Consider the following 22,652-nt stretch of genomic DNA (forward strand, 5'->3'; position numbering starts at 1 on the left):
TTCAAAGTCCGCTAAGATTTCTGTTTAGTTCTTTATTATTTATTTTCTACAAAGTAAAAATATAATTGGAAAGTGCATTAGTACAATGTTCAGTTGGCACAAAGCAGGTGACATCATTCCTCAGTTCTCAACAGAAGTTCCTGCAAACAAAAAAATCCAACACACGGAATTTTGCACATCAGAAACAATCATTATTATTACAGTACTGACATTACAGACATGACATGATGCGAGAGCATTTCAACAGACTGCCCCTACAGACAGCTCTGTCTTACATATGGCTAATGAATATTTCCACCAACACTTTATTGTGAAAACCTGGTTTGTCGTGCAGACAATCAAAACTATTGCACATAAAATGTATTTCACAAATACAACATATCTTTCCCACCAACAACATCTTAGTGTGTGAGTGCGAGCATCGCTCAGATGTTTCTTTATTTCTGTAGAGCAGTTCTTCTACGTTGGTCACAAACTCATTATGGCTTTAAATTTCCCTTGGCTTTATCAGACAACAATGTGCTTTAAGCAACTATTTAAGCTATTGGTAAACACACACACACACACACACACACACACACACACAAAAAGAAATCACAATGAATTTGGCACCAGAACAAGATGATACTAAAGTGTTGCACTGTGGGTTAGCAACACCTTCAGGACACTAAAGACGTGTTAAAAAAGCCAACATTATTGGAAACACACTGCATAAAAAAAGAAAAGAAAAAAAACAAGTTTTCAAATACCCTAAGGGTTTTCAGAAACCTTAACAATATAGGTCTTCTTTCATAAACATACAGCAATGGTATTTAGGTACATCTAAGGCTAACTAAGCCAATTCTGAACCAGAGTGTGACACAGAAGGTCTTTCACTGATATTATATTTTGGAATAAAGATGACTGAAAACATCCAAAAGCTACCAGCGAAGAAAACTCTAAACTACTGTGAACTAAAGCTGTGGAGTATAAATGTGTTCTCACAGAAAGACACTGAGTGTTGAAGAGAAAAATCAATAAACCTTAATGGAATGCCGTGAAATTCAACTTAGCTTATTCAGCTTATTGAAAGTTTGTTTCAATAAGCTGCTGTGCTTTCATAGACAAGCCATAGTAAGATATGTAGACATCTCATAGGTCAAGTAAGAGTGAAGACACTTTAAGACTGAAATGTAAAAGCTATGTGAAGCCAGCAGGTAAAACTGAGGGCTACTTTTCAGAAGCCTGTAGGAGTCCCATGAACGGCTCTACAGGCTCGTTCAAACTACTACGGCCCGCCGGGCCAAAACATCCACACCTACTGCACAGAAAGCTCTCAGGGTTCTACTGAAATTCAGACCAAATAGATTGTTTTCAGTAGCTAATCACATTCAGTCACTTCCTGCAGATCTAGATCTAAAAAGGGTTTGCGTTTCCCAGCCAGCGAGCTGATGAAAACAGACCCACAGGGTCTGCACTGCTCTCTCACAGGCTGACATTCTTCCTCTAAGCTGGAACTGCTGTTCGTTTCAGACAACGTGCCTGAAGTTCTTTGGTAATTAACAGGCCATTTGAGGAACCACACCTCTGCAACCCACAACCTGCACAGAACACATGGCGAATGCTGAAACAGCAGTTCAGTATAAAGACGAGCTGGTCGTTGGTTTGTTCCTTTGCTCTGACACATCTCCCCAGAGACTGAGTGTATAAAACCGAACTAAAAATGGAAGAGCTGGCACAGCGCCCTTGTGTGGACAATGTGCTTCTCAGAGACGTTTCCTCCATGTGTAATACATGCCCAGAGGCGTTCAAGTCAGTACCAGCCCTGTTTCTCTTCCTTTCAGAGAATATGGTGTGGAAAAATATCTAGACTTTAGTGAAGGCATACAATAAGAAGAATTTGTGAACAAACCCAGAAACAACCATCTGTAAACTGATTTGTTCACCATGACATCACCAAAGCTGAGCGGTGAACCTATGAAAAAGCACCTCCTTTTTATGATGAAATATCCACATTTAGAATGAAAGCTAAACAACATGCTGTGTTACCCCTCAGTCAGTCAGAGAATGTCATTTTGTTTTTCAGATGGGATTCTGTGGAGAGGTTATGAGCTGTTAATAAGCTCCCTGAATTCCAAAGCCATTCAGAGTGAGTTTTTCTAACCTTTGCATTGTGCTCATGTTTGATCATTTGCTTCTTAACACAATCATTTAAACTAAAAAACGTGGCTGGTTGCCGTAAGCTCTTGGCTCAGTCTTCGCCACTTTAAAGCTGCATGTGGCCATTTTGTCCTTTTCTACTTCCATTTCCCAAGGAATACAACAAAAATTTACATGTACGCCTTTATGAATTATAGATTAAAATAATCATCTGAACACTCAAATTCCAAGTACTGTATCTATGAAGACTTTGTATTGGACCCTACTTGATTGGCTGAGGTTGTGGTTCTCATTCGGGCCAGTTAATTCTCCTGGAATAACCAAAATAACCCTGTGGGGTTAACGCGCAGCAGCAGCAGCCACAGGTCAGAAAACAGCACAAAACGACTAAGGGGAAAATAACCAGCACTCTCTGTGCTCCTAAACAAAGACCATCCTGGGTGAGTTATGTGCCACAAAATGGAGCGTGTTAGCATATCCAGCCAGGGTAACTTTAACACAGCCAAAAAATACTTTAAACATTCAAGTAAACATTATTTTTGAGTCTGCTAACAGTTTTCCATTTGGTCTTTACCGATCATCTTAAGCAGTGAAGATGACTGGGACTAGGCTCAGTCTTCACTGGAAACAACTGCACACTTCTCTCTAGATAAACCCGTTAATGACAAAAAAGGAAAGCTGTGCCATGACTCCCAGGAAATATCTAATGAAATGATCTAGGACTTTCTAAACTGAGCCATTTTAATAGTTAAGGAATCCACCCTGGTTTTAGAGCTTAGACTAGCTGTTAGCTTCAGCCTTTAGGAAGAAAAAAAATATGTATTTGTACTAAACAGACTCTGACAGTTATCCATCGAACAGAAGATATTACTACTTAGAAGCTCTCAACAGAAGCCTGTTTAAAAAACAGACTGCTACATTCAGATTAAGACATTTTCAAAGCTGACCAGTATTTAACCCATCACATCTCAGTTATTCTATATACAAACATATTGCAGTCAGCTTTCAGTTAGAAAAAAAGAAATTGCTCATTGAAATGTTTTAAATTCAAAGCATCCTTGAATAACTGACGGCCATCGTGTCCTCTTGTAAAAAGATAATCTTCACACATTTCTATTGAATCAGAAAAGGGAAATGTGGTGATGTTGATCATACCAAGGCGACCTGCGGTGCTAACCATTTAGCCACCACCTTCATGCAGGCAGAACAGAACTGTCGGTGCGTGCATTCAACGCTGAAAGCTGCGCTACACGAGAACTCATTAAGGCGTCTCATCTTCCTGATACAAGTTTAGGGCCCAGCGTTACGTACAAAACGCTACACAAGCAAAAAGGGGGAAATTGAACAAAGGAGAAAATGGTAATTTGCTCATAAAAATAAGTTAAGCTGTTTGCCATCTGCTGCGTTTTTCACTTCATCACCACTTCTTTAACAAATGGCAGCCACTGAGATCATACTGTGCAACACCAAGCTCCGGGGCTCAGGTTTAGGATCTTCCTGCATCACACGCCAGAGTCGCTGTACATGCCATTGATCAGGTAGTCGACCTGCGTGTAGTCCTTCCTCCGGTAGCTTTCGTACGCCTGAGTGACAAACACTGCCACTGTGACCAGGAAGAAGAGCAGGCCAAAGAGCAGGACAGCCAGTAAGGAAGCTGTGTCCACCAGCTGCCGGGTCAGAGCCGCCCCGGCTACTTCTACCACAGCAACTCTTGTTGCAGAGGCAGGGGATTCACTGTGACTGCCGGTAGCGGTGTTTCTGCTAAGAGGCATGACGGTAGCTTCTGTGCTTGCAGTGGGAGAAAGCGCTGTTTTCCAGGAACTTAACTGCAGTGTGGGCACCACGGATGACAGGCTTCCATTGCTTTGGGGCAGAATGGTCGTTATCAGCTTTCCAGATGTTGGAGGGCTTTTAACTGTTTCTGTCGTTGTAGATGATGACGTAGATGTTTTGGTGGACAGAGGTGGTGTTATAGATAGTGTCCTTGTTACTGACGTTTTGAAATACAGAGCCGGTGTTGAGGCTGCAGAAGTTGTCTCTAAAACTGTTAAGGTCTTATCAGACTGTATAGGAGCTGCAGGAAAAGTGCTGGGTAAGACAGGTGTGGAAAGAGGAGTTCTTACAGGACCTGCCTCCGATGATGGAGGCTGGGTGGTAGGATATCCTGCTGTTTCACCACTGTATGAGGACTCTCCAGCTGTCATGCTCACAGTCGTGTTATCACCTTAGAAAAGAAGAAAAAGATTGTATAACCTTTGCTAGGTGGAATAGTATTTGATTTTAAATCATGACAGATGTGGGTTTTAAAAACCATCAGTATACATGTATACATTCAACAGAAAGTGGTTTAGTCTATAAATCACTGCACAGATGGCTTTGGCGGTGATGATATACTAATTCCCTCAACAGTATACCTGTGGCGTTGAGCTGGACAGGAGGATGCTGATCTGACAAACTCCCAGGGAGCAGCAGGAAGCAGAGGAGATGAACACCTACTGATGAGCTTAGCTGGAGTATCAAGGAACGGGGGTTCATGGTGAGCTGGGGGAATGAGATCACACACAAAACAATTCCCATTAACTAGAGACAAGATTCACTTGCTGGCAATGTCAGCATCTATCCCATAGAGCACAACCAAACATAATCAGTAGCATTACTAATGTAAAGAGGCATGAGCTGCCCACCAACATGAGGGTACCAGTATTTTGCTAAGTTACGGTTTCAAAACTGCAGAAGTTCTGTCTGGTACTGTTTTGCCAGTAGAGGCATTTTGCCAAAAATATGTGAGCATTGTATCAGGCGATGGACCAGTGTGAATGGTCCATGGTACAGAGCAGCTTGTGATTCCAGAATGAAGTTGGATTTCTCATTAAACCTTTGATAGAAAAACATGGGTGAAAACTGACCTGAGTTTATGTTCTGTATCTGTTAAACATTGTTCTAATCTTTTCAACGACTTTGTTTTTGATCATCATAATCATCACCATTTGTTTCAGTAAAACCCTGGCTATGTTAATACCCTGTGGCGGCACATTGGTCAAAAACAACCCTTTTCAATTTTCTATATTATTCAATGTAGGGTTTTTTAATCTCACTTTCACTAAGTGAGAAAAATAATTTGATAATTTACTATCTGAAGTATTCAGAATATATCTGGTGTTTGCATTTACTTTCTTTTCTTGGACAACATGTCCTACAAATTTGTTGTGAAATCAGACAATAGAATATAAGGGAAAATACAGAAGTGGATGTACATCTTTTAGCTCAATGATTGTCAAAGGTACTCTATATTTTATTCATTTTCTTCACAAAAGAATAGTCCATCATCAACAAGGGTTGTGCATGTTATGCATCAAAGATTGAATCACATTTTGTATCTCAAAGTTGCTTTGTGTTGCCATGAATCATCATACAGTAAACTAATATCCAGCCAGTTTATTGCATCTTCCCACAAAATAATGTTACCGAGTACAAAAAAGAGAAAACAAATCTATATTACTTTATATGCTTATGCAATTTCCCAGATGTTCAAAAACCAATACTATGAAAGCCATGAAAAGAATGCTTCTTTTCAACATTGAACTTATGTAAAAAATATGTTAAAGCAATTATATCTAAAACTGTAGAGCTGTGAATTTAAAAAAAGAACCACATCATTATACTTTAAAAATCGATTGTTCCAGTTGTATTAAATACTGACTGAAAAAAACAGAAAGATTTATTTTTTCACACATTATTAAACTTAGACACATTTATAGAATATAACAAAACAGGAACTGTAGAAGTTTGATAAACATCATTAAGGTCATTCTGACCTGGCTCTCAGCAAGAGAAGAAACATCTGGAAAGAGGCAGTTACTTTGTTTAAATGTAATGTTCAGAGATATGTCAAGTAGCGGAATTAATAGGCCTGTTTTTGTACTCTTAGATAAACATTTCCCAGAAGTGGGTTCAGCCTGCCAAGAGGCTGGACGTCAGTAGATTGCAATACACACCAATGGAGACACACAGACTGTTCTTACAACGCACACACATCTCTGGGCCATAAAAAAGGCCTGTTCAAGATCATGTTTTCAGAACTTTTGCTTGTACACGTTTGTACGTCCAAGTCGTAATAATTAAAGTTCTCATTTGGCATAGACAAAGGAACGGTTTCTCTCCGAGTCTTCTTTCTTTAGGTTTAATAGTTAAATAATCTCCCACATAATTGGTGAACCTCGACATGATCTCATTCCCAGGAAGGCGGCCTAGATTTCCTCGGCGAGCTGGCCACTCCAGCCGAGGTAAACGCGGACGGAGAAAGGCAGAGGTGAGTGTAAATGTTTTTTTTATACTTCTCTCTGTCTCTTTCTCTGCTTGTTAATGACAAAACTGCCGCCTGTGAGGTTTGATTTGGCAAGAGTGCTTTTGATTGTTTGATATATGGGAGGGGTCGTTTCTTTGTCTTGCCATCTATCGGTATTTTTCTGCACAGGAAAAGCTTGTCTTAAACACAAAAAGATTTGGAATGATATGGCATTCCTACAGAATTGATTACACGCGACAACTTAAAAGGAAGTGATTTGTTTACTCCCAGCCGCTTTAATCGGACATCCCGTTAAAAATAACGCTAGTGTGACAACGTATATTGAATGGATCTAACCTTTGCGGTTTTGCTGATATTCTACTAAATATATAACTTTTTAGAATTAAAAAAATCATTGTGAGAGGTTGATTTTAGCAATGTTCGGCTGGTCGGAGTCTTTTAGGGCCTGGCCCTGTTAATATAAGCGCTTGAAGAAGAAAAAAGGCATTTCTTGAGTCATTCCATGTAGAAGTCTTATGAAAATGTGGCCTTAAAGAGTTAACTGCAGTCTGTTTTGGTTGAGTACTCCAGGTTTAAGTAAACGAGGTGAAAGAGCCTCCTATCAAATTGAGACAATAAGGCCTTGCTTTGAGCACGCAAAGTATAAATGTTTATTTTTACCTTTTTTTTTTTTGCTACGGGTCCGATAAAAAACCTGATTTAAATTTTCTGTGCGCACAGTAAAAATCCAGGAACATTGAGCATTTGGACCATTAGAAAAACCAATAAGTTTCCCGGGGAAGTTAGAAAGTGGGAAAGTTGATAAGTGAGATGAGAAGTGATTATTTAGAATGAGGGATTGATGTGCTGTGTGACAGACGTCTACGTGTGAGTCTAAATGATGAGAGCTCTATTATTTGACTAAAACGCATGTATGAAACTGGGTGTTGTTGCTTTTGCTCTGTTTTTCTTCTCAAAGTTCCGTTGTCAGAAGTAAATGTATCATTTGTCTAGGTTGATGATGTAAAAGTGCTTGGAAACTTATTTTTTGTAAGGAAATCTTGGTGGACCAAAGTGTGTATACTTATTGAAGTTCTCTTTGGGCAGAGGAACCACACATACACAGCTGTCCCGAGCCAAAGAGGCTCCCTCCCTCCCTCTCCACGGAGCGCTCCTTTTCTCCCTCTGCCCGCAGAGAGACACACAAATCTTTGAGAGGAGGCAGTTGAGTCTGCAGAAGTGTCATTGTTTCTACGAGAGAAATTAACCCCATGGTACCTCTTAATTTTTATTTTCTTAACTTGGTTTAACTGAACTAATACAGAGTAAAATGGCAAACATTCCTATCGTTATTATTGGGTTGAAGAACCCCGAGTATGCTTCAAAAATAAAAAAAAAATTCTAAGAAATGGAGTAAAAGGACAGAAAAGTTAAATTCGCCCTGGCCTGAAACAGGCAGTTTTGACACGTCTCTTTGTGAGCAAATGGAAGTCAGAGTTATGGATTACAAAGCAAACAATAACACTAAAAAGAGAAAAGAGAAACGTGACCTCGAGTTGAAGATTTTAAACCTCTTTAAAACAGAAGGAGAGGCTTATAGATGTGCTTTAAAGCAAAAATATATGCAAATGAAACAGCAATCTGTAAATGATAAGGCAGAAAATTCAAAAGCTGCAGGAATCTATCCATCCTTATCTGGGACAGTCAACATCATGGGAGATTTCCAGTACAAGTACAAGGATTCTCTAATCATAAGACGCAGGAGATGGAACTCAAGAGGGTTCTACAGCACATAAGGAGATTGTGACTAAAGCCTCTCACATCAGTGTTACAAACGCAGGAGAGTCGCCTTACCAAAAAGATCCCGCCCTAGTAAACATATATTTGTCTGTGCATAAGTCAGGATCTCCAGCTGTTTCAGTTGCAAACCTTAAGAATAATGCAGGCCTAATAAACCCAGATTCCCCTGTAAATGCGGACAATCTAGCACCGATGCATTGCAGTACCTCGAGAAAAAAAGATAACATCTGATGTCAGAAGGTCGTTGACTCTGAAATCTATGGGTGGAGTTGACAGTTATGCAGACTACGCTGGGAAGCAAAAAGGTGATATATTTTGGGTAAACCTAGATCACGAAGGGTTAGATTTGAAAAGAGAAATTGATCACACCATAATTGAAGAGTTGGAACAGGAAATCGAAGAGGAAGCCATAAGACAAAATATTGCACCATGAAATCCCAGCAAGCTCTTAGTGGAAAATCCATAGCAGAACAACAGGCAGTAAAAGACCCTGGAGCAGGAACACAAGCCACTACTGGAAGGATAAGTGATTTTAATTTGAGGTACAGACCCGGCATACATTCACCTGATCGATACACAGATGATAAACAATTACCAATACTCGTAAAAGGGAATTTAGCAAACTATGTACCATGGACAAGCCAGGACTTGGTCGGAATGGTTGCACAATTGCCAGATATTAACGAGGGTGCCAGCAAGTGGATAAAGGTGTTTGAAGAGTTAAATGTGGGGAAAATGTTGGCTATTGGCGATCTAAAGGTTGTCTTTGCACAGTGCATGGGAACACATACTATGGAAAACGTCTTAAAGGAACGCTTTGCGTGGATGCTCCAACAGAGAGCGGATGGAATCGGATTCAATTTATTTCGTACAGTGCTGTGGGAAGAACTCCGGAAGGAATTTCCAAGGAAAATTGATCCAAAAGCCTTGAAGGCTAATCCCATTGATGCTACAGAAAACCCAGCCACTTACATCGCAAAGCAAATGAAAAGATGGAAGCAGGAAACAGAAGAGGAAATTGATAAGAGCCCTGTGCTGACAACTCTGTTCCAGAACTCCATCGTTGAAGCAATGCCTGGTCCAGTGAGAAGCAGGCTCGAGGATATGGTGGCTCTGACGTCAATGCCCCACAGAGAGTTCCGTGATCATGTGATACATGCAGTTGAGAAACACAGAAGAGAGGAGATGAAGATTGCAGAACAAGATAAAAACGTTCAGAGAAAACTGGCATAAATGCAGCTTGGAGAACTGTCAGGAAAAAACAAAGCCAAGACTCAAGCCACAATGACTAAAGCAACTGAACATGTGTCACCAACCCAAGGTTTTTCAGAACCTGTACCTGATGTGACAAATCAGGCACAAAGGAGTTTTCCGGCTCCTCAACCCACCCAGCTGCAACAACCCATGGTTAATGTCTATCCTCAAGCATTTAACTCAGCCATATGGGCCTCGTGGACGACAGCAAAGAGGTCCTGCCTGGACTAACAGAGGCAGGCCTGGTGCACCTGGAATAATGGGCGCATGCTGGACATGCAATGAACTTGGACATCGTGCCGAGCATTGACCAAGAGGCAACAGCACCTACCGAAGGCAATCGCGTGGCCGGTTCCGTCCAGGTCCGACAAGACATCCTGTGAACCCACCAAATTTTGGTTACTAGGGGGCCCAGAGAACCTCACAGGGGAGAACCAGTGCCCGATCGTAAGAGACGGTGCTGAAAAAGAACCAATGTTAAAAATTATAATTGAAGAAAAAGAAACACCGATGCTGGTCGATACAGGAGCAGCTTACACGTGTGTAAGTCCAAATTATGCAAAGCACCTCCCCATGTCTGATAAATTCATTTCAACAGTAGGGTTCTCGGGAATAAGACAGCTAATACAAATGACAGCTCCTGTACGACTGGCAGCTGATGATGTTGAGATAAAAATACCAATTCTTGTCTCTGACCAAACACCAATTAACCTGTTGGGAAGACAAATTAAAAATTTGGTGTTCTCCTCAGGGTTTGTATGTTGATAAAACAGGCCTGGATCTTCAAATGTACATGCAAACACATGAAGCTAATGTTTATTGGCTAGGAGACATTTCAGGCCCAGTTGATAATGTAGTCACTAACTGGGCCGGTACATTAAAGCTCAAATTCCAGAAGCCCGGAAACCTTTTCTAGATTACCACTGCACCATGTTCTATGACATTTCAAAGAGCATGGATTTCGAAGAAAAATTGTACAGTTCTACAAAAGACAGAACTGTTAATCTTGAAACACAATGCATTGTTATTGGAAACCATGGTGCAGCTTTAAATGTGAAACAAAATTATTTCATTTCAGAGTGGTACAATGTTCCAGAATCAGTACCACACATTACATTGTTTGTAAATAAAGGATTTCATGCAAAAGATCTGGGACCAGTGATGAAACTTGCAACTGAAACAACATGGGAGGAAACAGATAACCCATTATTTTCACAATCATGTGATGGAACAATGATCAAGATCCTATGTAAAGCGACAATGACAGCAAAACCACAAGTTGTGACGGTGCCTGTTGATCTTAAAGATCGGTCTGAGGAAGATGGTGCCTCTGAAGATCAACCACTAATGCAGGACATGCTAAAACATGGCTCTGAGCACTTATTGTCTAAACATGACACAGATGTGAGCTTAGTAAAATCTGCAGAGCCAGTCCCAGTTCAAATAAAACCAAATGCACGGTTTCCTTTTCACCAGTAATACCCATTAAAACCGGAAGCAGAACAAGGCAATCAGAAAACCATTGACGGATTGATGCAAGCAGGTGTGCTGGTGGAAGTAAAAAGCCAATGTAACACTCCAATTTTTCCAGTTCTGAAAGCAGACAAAAACAAATACCGTCTTGTTCATGACTTAAGAGAAATAAACAAGATAATAGTAGATGCAGAATCGAATGTGCCAAATCCAAACACTCTTTTAAATTCAGTACCAACTGAAGCTCGTTTTTTTACTGTTATTGATCTCTGTTCAGCATTTTTCAGCATTCCGCTAGCATAAGAGTCACAACATTTACTCGCATTTACATACAGAGGTAAAAAACCCAGTTATACCCGATTGCCTCAAGGGTTTAAACTCAGCCCGCACATATTTAATCAGGTGCTAAAAAATTATTTGGAAGGACTCCATTTAACCGGAACTGTGTTACAGTATGTGGATGATTTGTTAATCTGCGGAAACACACTAAATGACTGTCATCAAGACTCAATCAATGTTCTACAAAGATTAGTAGAGGGAGGACACAAGGTCTCCAAACAATAACTACAGTATTGTCAACCACAGGTAGATTATCTAGAAGGACAAATATCACAAGGAACAGTTGGCATTTCACCTTCTCAACTGGAAGGTGTCAGCAAAGCTCCAAGACCACGGACAGTCGGCGAAATTATGACATTTTTGGGAATGACAGGATTCAATGCAGACTGGATTGAAAACAATGTGGAAAAAACAGCACCGCTTAGAGAACTCATAAAAGAAACAGGAAACCAGTCGTTGAAAGCAGTGTTAAAATGCACAACTGAAGCTAAAATAGCTTTTGAAACACTAAAACAGGAAATGCAAGTGGCACCAACTTTGGCATTGCCAGACTACGACAAATAATTTTACCTGTATGTAGCCAACAGGAAAAACATGTACGCCTCAGCTGTACTAATGCAAGAAACCTGTGTAGGACGACGAAAGCAAGCAATTGCTTATTACAGCACTAAACTAGACAATGTGGCCCAAGGTTGGCCACCATGTTATCAAGGTCTAGCAGCAGTCTACTACGCTCATAAAAATAAAAAATCACAGAACTGATAAACCAAGGAAAGTTTGTGATGACTCAGCCAAGATGTTGTTTACAGTACATGCCACTTTTAACATATCCAGATGTAACTGTGCAAAGGTGCACAACGAACAACCCTGCCGACATGGTACCTCTGGACTGTGAAGGAGAACCACATGAGTGACTTGCAGAAACAATGAAATTCACAAGACTGAGACCCGATTTAGAGTCAACTCCGATAATGAACGCGGAAGTCACTTATTTTGTTGACGGGTCATGTTTCAGAGATCATCTTGGAAACCACGTAGGTTATGCCGTGGTAGAACAAGTAGGAGACAATCTTGTAACAGTCAAAGCAGAAAAATGAGAGCAACCGTGCTCAGCTCAAAAAGCAGAACTAAAAGCATTGACAAAAGCGTGCAAACTAGCAAAAGGAAAAGAAGCAAACATATACACAGACTCGGCTTATGCCCATGGGGTGTGTTATCTGTTCGCTGCTGTTTGGAAACAAAGAGGTTTCAAAAGAGCAGACGGCAGTCCAGTACTACATTAAGAACAGTTAAAAGAACTGATTACATCAATGATGTTGCCATCAAGGCTGGCAATAATTAAATGCAACGCCCATCGTAAAGGTAATGATTTGATCATTATGGGAAACAATGCTGCAGATGAGGCAGCAAAACTAGTATCTAAGCGCCAGATGGCTATCTTGGCACCAGTGGTCACCTTGGAACCAATGGTGACACCAGAAGACATAATTTTGATGCAGCAGGAGGCAGGTGCGACTGAGCACGCTCTCTGGGCGCAAAGAGGTGCGACAATGAGTGAAAGTGGTTTGTGGCGATCACAAAGTGGACATTTGGTTGCACCAGTAGCATTGCTGACAATGTTGATCTCAGAAGCCCATCGTTTGGATCACTGTGGTAGAGGTAAAGTGATGGAGAAGTTGAAAAGGCAAGGTTATTGGTCACCTTACATGCAAGCAATGGTGGATGAAATCTTGAGCCAATGTGAAATATGTGCACAAAACAATGTTCGTAAAGGCATAAAATCACCGATTGGACACATTCTGGTCCCTGAGGGACCCTTTAAACATCTTGTGATAGATTATGTTGACATGAGAAAGCAGGTACAAGGGAAAAGATACATGTTGGTGGTGATTGATCGGTTCAGCCGATGGGTTGAAGCAGTCCCATCAAAGACATTGGGGGCTGATACAGTGATTAAGTTTCTGACAAGAGAGGTGATTTCGAGATTTGGCATCCCATCAGAAATCAGTTCAGATAATGGTTCAGCATTTATCCAAAAGGTTTTGAAAGGGGTTTTGTCAAAGCTAAGAATTAAACAACGTTTTGGAGCAATTTACCACCCGCAGAGTCAGGGTATTGTAGAGAGAATCAATGGAACTTTAAAAGCTAAGCTGAATAAAATCTGTGCTTCTACTAAACTAAACTGGATTGACGCTTTGCCGCTTGCGCTAATGAGCTATCCCATGCAGTTGCACCAAAGCACACATTTAACCCTGCATGAAATGCTAACAGGCAGAACAATGCCAGTGCCTGAATGGAGGCTTCCATTCAAAGGCCCGGTGCTTGAACTAGTGTTAATTTCGTTAACGAAAACTAAACGAAAATATTTTCGTCAACGCACATTTTTCACCTAACGAAAACGAGACGAGACTAAAATCCCCACTAATCAGAAATAATTTTCGTAGACTAATAAAGACAAGACGAAAATGCAGTTCGGTAAATAAAGACTGGGATAAAATCTATGGACATTTTAGTTCACGAACAAAGACGAGACGAAAATTACATATTATTATATGATATGGTTTTGTCAAATCCTGTCTCCTCCTCCGCCTCCTCCTCATCAGCTCTTCCGCCACACACCCACTTTCAAACCTGGAGCGGGCGGGCACAGAGTAGCCTACACAACACATGGTGGAGCAGACAGGAGCTGGATTCACGGCGAGGCAGCGACAGGTTAAAAGTAAAACATGCTTTGCACGGGGCTCGGGAGAAAGAGGAGACGTGATATATAGACACATTTTTGCTTCATTGAAGTGGAGAACAAAACCAAATGCTTGATTTTAGTCAAAGGGAAGGAATGTGGCCATATGGTAGCTGTAAAAAAACACAACAAACCCAAAGAGACACGTCGCAGTTCAACACAAAGACATTGTGGTAAGTTAACAGAAAGATTGGTGGTGGTTGTTTATAATGTAACATTAAATTAACGGCTATAATGCCCCAATGATAAACTAACTAATGTTGGCTAACTTTCATAGCATTTAGTATCCAGGCTGGCTACGTTACGTTAGCTTCTTAGCACGTAGCGACCGTAGCCACTTGTTGATATAATTGTATGTGAAGTTAAATTTATGCTAACTTAGATATGTTATACTGGCCGGGCAACTATAGTTTCAGTTAAATTGCAAGTTTGAATAAAGCAGACAGATGCTTTAGGTAATCTAGGAGCTGCAAGTGAACTATAGTTAACACCAAACACCTCGGCAGCTACACATATATGCTAAATGCTAAAATGAACTGAAACAATTTATCAGGATAAGACAAACTAAAAATAATATGCCACACATAATTCAGAACAACTTTAACCTATTCCAAGGACATTTGATTTGAATTGGCATCAATATTAATACAACCAAAATGCATGCACACATAAAAATGTCTGCAATTTATTCCTGCATAAAATTATAGTTAGGTTGTTTGTATGAGTTTGAAATGGATTGACAAATGTAGTTTTTACAGAGACTTAGTTTTTGTTAAGGAAAAAAACAGACCTATATGCTACTTATACACTTGGAATTCCTGTTATGCTGTGCATCTATCCTGACATTGTATTAATTTCTGTTCCAGATTGAAGATACACCACCACCAACAACCTACCAGCCACCCAGAAACAATTACAGGCCAGCTATACAAGCTTCCTTAATTGCCCACACCAAATACAAAGCTGACTCTCAGGACCAACGTTTCAAAGAGAAAGCCAATTTGAGTTGGGTACTTGAATTCATTTTAATGTTTGAATTGGATTGAACACATATAGGTCTTGCCTTTTGTTGGCATGACTGTTGAATTTTTGTAGTTTAAATGTTAAAACGTGTACAACTGTGATTAAAAATTAATTCCTGTTCAGTTTATTTGCAAGTTAAAAAGATTTCATACGTTCTAGCAAGCTATGCCTTGTTTCACCTTAAATACTGTACCTTTATATACCGTGTGAACTAGCTGGCAGGAAAGCACTTTTGTTGTATTAGTTGGAGTTTTTTTTTCACAACATTGACCTCAAATTTATTTATTTTATTATTCTATGTGGACCAGCTTTAAACAGCCAGCACTTGTGTTAAGTTCAAAAGACACTTTATTTTATTTATTTGTTTCCTTTGTCAGGTGTATTTTATTTGTTTTAATGCAACCATCTGTGTTTGTGTCTTTGAACCTTAACAATGTTCAAAATAAATATACAAGTCAGAACATCTTCCATGTCTGCATGTGTTCCTTAAAATTGTGTTTTTTATCAAAAAGATGAGAGAAAATGTTGAAATGTGAAATAATTTTAGGAAATGTGAAATATTATCTGCTGACAAAAAAGTAAAAGGTTAAAATGATGTCCTGACTAAAACTAGACTAAAATGTTGACAGTTTTTGTTGACTAAAACTAAACGAATAAAAAAACGAATAAAATTATGTTTTAAAATTATGTTTTCTGCTCTGTCTTCTGTAACCCCAGTCGGTCGAGGCAGATGACCGTCCATACTGAGCCCGGTTCTGCCGGAGGTTTTCCTTCCCGTTAATGGGGAGTTTTTCTTCCCACTGTCGCTTCATGCTTGCTCAGTATGAGGGATTGCAGCAAAGCCATGTACAATGCAGACGACTCTCCCTGTGGCTCTACGGTTCCCCAGGAGTGAATATGCTGCTTGTCGGGACTTTGATGCAATCAACTGGTTTCCTTATATAGGACATTTTTGACCAATCTGTATAATCTGACCCAATCTGTATAATATGATTAAACTTGATTTTGTAAAGTGCCTTGAGATGACATGTTTCATGATTTGGCGCTATATAAATAAAATTGAATTGAATTGAACTAAAATAAAGACTAAAATGCTCGACTTATAGTCGACTAAAACTAGACTAAATAAAAATGAGATGATGTCGACTAAATGTGATAAAAACTAACAAGTGATGCTGAAACTGGACTAAAACTGAAACTAAATTTAAAAATGGCTGGTAAAATTAACACTAGCTTGAACAGCTACAAACAGAGTTGAAAGCATATATGGATAAACTAACTGCTATCCATAGAGCTATCTATCTGCAGGAAAAAGACAGAAGTTCAGAGTCGGTGGTGAAGAGACCAGTCAAACCAGGAGACCTGGTGTACGTGAAGGTGTTCAGGCGTAAATGGAACGGCTCGAGATGGGATGGACCCCCTTTGAGGTCAAACTAGCGACCGCAACCACCATCCAAGTAAAGGGGAGTGATACGTGGTATCATTTGACTCATTGTACTAAAGTACACGCCAGAGACCCTGTGAAGCCAGACAGTGCGAAGCCAGACATTGGACAAAAGTGTGAACAGACGATTTGCAGCAATGAGACTAGTATTAATGACATTTCACCTGTGGATGTTGGCAGAAGTGGTGAACCTAACAACCGCGAGGCCGGAGATGAACTCTCACAGCCTGCAGCCGGCACCACAGCATCAGCCAGCATCAGCTCAAACACAAGTGGAGAGAGCAACGAGTAATGTGGGTTGAGACGATCGACATCCAACCATGAAATGTGGGACTTCAGTCTATAAAGGGAAATCCACCCTTGTAGAACAAGATAAGTACAACACAATGTTAATGGGTTTGAACGAGTACACACCAGTGTTTTTGCCAGCTGAACTAAAGTTAATGACTCATCTAGGTCTTAATTAATTAAAGGTATACTATGCAACCGGGGTTGATTTTCCAGCGAGGCTCCCCCCAGAGGGCGAAAGTAAAAGTGCACTGTCGTAAATATGCTCAGCTGTTCTACTGGTTTCTCCGTCAAGCCAGGCGTGGTTGTTTTGAGCTTAGCAGACAGGCGAACGCAACGAATCACCATGTCTACTAACACAGTGAAAGTATGAACATGCACACAGAGAGAGAGAAACCATTCCAATGCAGTGTTTCTCCTAGGAATTTGCTTACCGGATGAGCGGAGCGGGGGGGTGGGGGGGGGGGGACAAGCTTTGCGCAACCGGCAGGTGGGGGGGGGGGGGGGGAAGACAAGCTTTGCGCAACCGGCAGAGCGGGGGGGGGGGGGGGGGGGGAGACAAGCTTTGCAACCGGCAGAGCGGGAGAGACAAGGGGGAGAGACATGGTGCGGTATTTCCCCCACAGACCACCAGGGCGGCCAAGAAAACCTTAGTTCGACCTGAAATGACTCATTTAATCTTCCAAAACGGTATGGAACACATTAATTAACTGAAAAATGTTGCAGAGTATGCCTTTAAGAGTAAAAACAAAAAGGATGCGTAAGAAAAGAGAGACCCATGCTGAATTCAAGTGGAAAGCAACGGTAACCGATACAGAATTTCGTACAAAATTAGATACAGAGTTCGAGGTGAACATTTATTACAATGATCAAAAATTGTGTGGAAAAAGTGTCAAACAGGAATATAAAGAGTATCGGATAAACCAGTGCTCACTTATTCTGTACATAAAGGATGATGGTTTTGAGGTAGAAATAAAATTAGAATCCCACAGGGATCCCGAGGAGAATTACAAATATGACTTAACAATGAAGAATTTAGAAAACCCCAATGTAGTATCAGGAAATGGTGATTTAGAACGAATAGGAAACAAGGAGTTAACTGCTACAGTTCAAATGTTTAATGATCGAATTAGGATACATGTGGAGCCAGATAGTGATAAATATGACTTGGTTGAAAGAAACATGATTATCTCTAGATTACTGCAAACAGTTGACAGACGAAGGATGTGTAATTGGCACGCTAATGTAAGCCATCAATTATCAAGTCAAAATCAAGAAAACATTAATTGTAAAATGACTGTTTGGAATGCAGATTGCGGTTGGATTATTGAAGCAGATGTAATAGCTTTCCGGATTGACAAAACATACGAGTTGAAATTTGAAGACATCACCTCGAGTGGAAAAGTAGATTCAACACTGTTATGGAACTTACAGAAAAAAGAGGCTTTACCAGAAGAAGTAAATTGTTTTCCCCCCAACAACTATGGCTACTAGAACTACAGTAGAAGTGAAGAAACTGGCCGTCCCTAGTGGACATGTGACTTTACCTACTTCAGTCATCAAATCAGGACCAGATAAACCGACAACCTTAATGGTAAAGACATTAACAGTCACATCAGCATCTAAAATCTTAAAAAGCACAATACAAATTTTTAAATACAAGTAAAAAGGAAGTGCAACCTACAGAGGTTGCTAGCAATTTAGAAAACGCAAAACCTACGGTGATTCGACCTGAAAATAGCATAACTGAACCTACAACAACCGTCACAACTAAAACAAATCCGCGGACAGTAGTGTCAAATACAGTTAAACCCAAAATATCAGTAGTTTCAAATACAATTAAATGCACAAAGGGAGTTTTAAAAACTACTAAACCCTCACTAGTAAGATTAATTACAACAGTAATGCCTAATATGAGTAAACATCAGATTTCAAGCTGTATTACAACAGTACCATCTCCGATTGAGGTAACATCAAACCAGGACAACAACCTAATATTAGAATTCACAGAACCGGATCCAAAACAGTATGGATGCTCTGAAAAGGAAGGATGTGTAGATTTCTCTGAAGGTTTAGATCAGTTTTATGAAAAACGCCATCCAAAAGTAGCTACACCAAGAGCAATAAATAAATTACAGGATATTAAATGGCATGGAACCAGACCAAGGGGTGATCCTTTATGGCAAAGAGCCATACGTAATACATGGTAGAGTTGGTCATGGTACACCGGGAAGGAGTTAACTAAAAATGATTGCTTAATCTGTACTGTTATATATATATATATATATATATATATATATATATATATATATATATATATATATATATATATATATATATATATATATATATATATATATATCTCATAGTGTCTCAGGCTCTATGTTTGAGGTTGTTGTCCTGGTGGAGGGTGAGCTTTCACCCCGCTCTGAAGTTTTCTGCAACCTCTAACTGTATTATTTCCTCTTCCATCTAGGCATGGAACATTTATGAAATTTCTTACAACTAACAATATGGTTTAAAAATAAAATGACCATTCTAACCATATGCGATACCTCAGATGTGAAAAACTCTGTTTTAAGTGTAGCATCTCAGATGCTCAGTTATAACAGAGATATTCACAGCACATACAAGCTTCGAGCCTTATATATTAATAAAATTCAGACTAAAGCATTCTAAGTAAGGCTTTTTGGAGATGGGCAGTTGTCAAATGGTTAATATACTACCACCAATACTACTACTTATAATAATAATAGAAGAAGAAGCAGCATGTTGATAAGCCCATTTTGCTGCTGGCTGCACTCTTACCTTCAGACTAAAGTAACACTTTTTGTATATTTGAACAAAACTGTGATAATATTGATAACTGTGATTCATTGGCACACAGTATTCATGACATTACATTTTCATATGCTTACTTAACTCTGGTCCAGCTTCTCTAATCGGAATGTAGAAATGCCTCCCTGCAACATGACGCTGCCATCACCATGTCTCACCATGCGAAGGGTGTGCTCAGGAAGACTTCAAGAGTTCAGGGGTGCGCGAACAAGACGTTTGGAGCGAGTTATTTACATGTTATCCCTATGTAAAGGCGCTTTCAGTAGTGAATTAACAGTCCGTGAAGCACACATTTAGAGCCATGCGAACAGCAGGAATAGGGCAACTAGAGCAACACAAAACTGCAAGCTTCACAGAAGATGCACGGACAGATTGAACTTTGCTCGAGTTAAAACATTTTAAATTTTCAGTCAATTTGTCCACGTTAAGGGTGCTCCTTGCCCCTTCATTTAAGCACAAAAATGTCTTTTATGCGTTATGTATTTAAATACTACAATTAGGTTATATTTCTATTGAGCAATGCTGGATATACTGATCAAAGACTCCTGCAGTACGTGTCCCAGAGGGACATCCGTCTCCCACGGGGCAGCAGCTCCTCACGCTGGGTCCTGGAAAGACGGAAGTACCGCTGGGAGTGACCATCATCGAGATGCAGCTACAGGTGGTTGTAGTCGCCCAACCGGGTGCGTCTGGTGGACCAGGGGACCCAGATGCTGTTGTTCAGCTTTCCACATTAAACACAGAACAGTGATTCACTCTGTAAAGTCCACCTCCACCGCTCTGTGAGCTGAACAGTCAAGAGGAAACAGCAAGCAGATAGACGCTCCTCCTATTTGAAGACACAGTGAAGCGGGCTGGGGGAAATGGCTGCGCAGTCAGGATTTAGTTATTTTTGGCACCTTGTGTCTTCAATATATTGGACTTTTTCCACAATGTTCTAATTTTCAGTGCCACTGAATTTGGAGCGTTCATTAGCTGTCAGTTCTGATCGTCAAAATTCAAAGAAACAAACACTTGAAATATATCAATCAGCACCTGTTCTGCTGGCTGCAAACGAATTGCCCTTCTTGGACCTAATAAGGTAAACTGTTAGACTGACAGATAAAAATAAAGCTTTAGTGTTTTTCTTTATATATATATATATATATATATATATATATATATTAGGGGTGGGCGATAAATCGATTTAATAGATTAATCGAATTTACAATTCTTTAAGATTTCATTTTTGGAAAATCTGGATTTTATTTTGCCAATACACTCATTCGGTTTCCATGAAGAGAACAGCATGTGATGCTAAATATATGTATATATGTTTCAATATATATGTTTAGGCAAATATATTGTCAAAATATTGTTAAGTGAAAACTTTTTTTTACCATAATACGAGGTACTTCATTTACTTATTTACTTTTTTTAAACTTAGTTTGATGTTCGCAAGTGCAGTGAAGCCTGTTCTTAGCTCAATGTGTAATACCACTAGCAGCAAATGTTTTGTTATATTTTCATTGTTGCCAACTTGTTTTATATGTTTCACAGCTTGTTTTTAGTTGCACTTTGAATTCAGGATAACTCCCTGACGAAATACTTGACATAAAAAGCAAGGTTTTAAAATAATTTCTTTAATTTCTTTTTATTAAACAAAAAGGAGGAAAAAAATCGATTAATCGGATTTGGTATGATAAAATCGGAGATTTATTTTTTAATCTCCATATCGCCCAGCCCTAATATATATATATATATATATATATATATATATATATATATATATATATATATATATATATATATATATATATATATATAGCCAAGGCCCAGTTCCTTCCTTGTTGGTGAGCATTTAAAGCGGACCTTGGCTCCCTAAGGCTGTGAAGCAGCAGCAGCCTGCTCCAGCCCAACAAAGCCACGCCCCAAGGTAAACTCAGCCACTTGTCCGGGAGCCTCCCTGGCCACGCAGGCACCGACCGGACACAGAATACCGGGTATCCCATTTAAGGTAGTTCTGATGGACAAAGACAATCGTGTCCTATGCGAGCACAGAGGCTGCGGTCCTCAAGGAAAGGGACTAGTCGGGTGTGTAGAGAAAACAGCACAGGTGACCCAGCTGCTCAGTAAGGTCCCGTTGTTTCATGATAACTGTCCCCAGACCTCAGCTAACATCCTCGTTGTTAGTTAGCGAATGCTAACAAGCCAGCGCAACAGAATATTAGGATCAGAGATCAGACATTCAGACGCTCGCCGGAGAGGTTCTAGATCTGTTTTCCAGCAGACGAAACCTCCCATAAGCTTCAGCCAACACCTGGGAGCAGGAAGCACCTGGTGTCCCGTCAGATTCCGACACTCGTGCTTTCTGGGAACAAAACACCGCGGGAACTTCAAGTCAATGCCGCTACAAAAAATAATAATACGTCGTCTTCATACCGTCGCAATGTAACAGATACGTGTCTGGTTGTGAAAATAGGATAACAGGACAGAATTTGGATGTTACAAGGAGAGAGAACAGAACTCACAACACTGACGGGACCACTTGCCTCTTCTTCGTTATTTCAACCCCGTTTGCGCTCAGCTGCTACGTTCTTCTTCTGGTGTTTATTGGCGGTTGGCAACAAACTTTTAGCAGCATTACCGCCACTTACTGGTATGGAGTGTGGTTCTTGATCTATCTATCTATCTATCTATCTATCTATCTATAGATAGATAGATAGATAGATAGATAGATAGATAGATAGATAGATAGATAGATAGATAGATAGATAGATAGATAGATAGATAGATAGATCTTAGTATTCTACTCATAATTCACACCTTCTATAATCAAATTATATTAAATAACTTTGTTTTCTTTAAATATTAAATAACTATTTGTACATGTGTACTCCCCAAATGCTTCCTCAAAATATCTAATACATTTATCTTTTCCTTAATGCATTTAAACTCTTTCCTCATATATCGTCTCTCTCTTTCATATTTATTGCATTCTAATATAACATGTTCTATTGTTTCATACATTCCACAATAATCACATTTGC

The 22,652-nt window shown here is 39.8% G+C and overlaps 2 protein-coding genes across 5 annotated transcripts in view; one reads left to right on the forward strand and one right to left on the reverse strand.

Annotated features, from left to right (window-relative positions):
- On the reverse strand, positions 1-22,217 carry wu:fa25f02 (uncharacterized protein C11orf24). 4 transcript variants are annotated; one of them, XM_036145242.1, is made up of 4 exons: positions 22,134-22,193; positions 9,810-9,938; positions 4,554-4,680; positions 1-4,363 (listed from the first exon to the last, which is right to left on the reverse strand). In XM_036145242.1, the coding sequence occupies exons 2-4, from the start codon at positions 9,852-9,854 to the stop codon at positions 3,642-3,644; spliced, it is 894 nt and encodes a 297-aa protein (XP_036001135.1). In that variant the 5' UTR covers positions 9,855-9,938; positions 22,134-22,193; the 3' UTR covers positions 1-3,641. The 4 variants fall into 4 exon arrangements, with proteins under 4 accessions (XP_036001135.1, XP_036001144.1, XP_036001152.1 ...); XM_036145251.1 differs by lacking the exon at positions 22,134-22,193 and adding an exon at positions 19,704-20,733; XM_036145259.1 differs by lacking the exon at positions 9,810-9,938 and having other exon boundaries at positions 22,155-22,217.
- LOC118565164 overlaps positions 9,945-22,652 on the forward strand; it is an 18,166-nt gene continuing 5,458 nt past the window's right edge. Inside the window, exons 1-4 of the mRNA XM_036144860.1 lie at positions 9,945-13,608; positions 13,993-13,995; positions 16,287-16,440; positions 20,175-20,306. Coding sequence (XP_036000753.1) covers positions 12,601-13,608; positions 13,993-13,995; positions 16,287-16,440; positions 20,175-20,306 — 1,297 coding nt within the window. The 5' untranslated portion in view covers positions 9,945-12,600. The remainder of the gene's footprint in view (positions 13,609-13,992; positions 13,996-16,286; positions 16,441-20,174; positions 20,307-22,652) is intronic.

This window comes from Fundulus heteroclitus, chromosome 2 (genome assembly GCF_011125445.2).
Source record: "Fundulus heteroclitus isolate FHET01 chromosome 2, MU-UCD_Fhet_4.1, whole genome shotgun sequence".
Lineage (NCBI taxonomy): Eukaryota > Metazoa > Chordata > Actinopteri > Cyprinodontiformes > Fundulidae > Fundulus > Fundulus heteroclitus.

Coding starts and splice junctions, on each gene's coding strand:
- wu:fa25f02 (XM_036145242.1), bottom strand. CDS start 9,854: ATGTCTTGTCGGACCTGGACGGAACCGGCCACGCGATTGCCTTCG. Junction 4,681..9,809: donor CGGCCACGCGATTGCCTTCG/GTAGGTGCTGTT, acceptor TCATTCCCCCAG/CTCACCATGAACCCCCGTTC. Junction 4,364..4,553: donor TGTCCAGCTCAACGCCACAG/GTATACTGTTGA, acceptor TTCTTTTCTAAG/GTGATAACACGACTGTGAGC.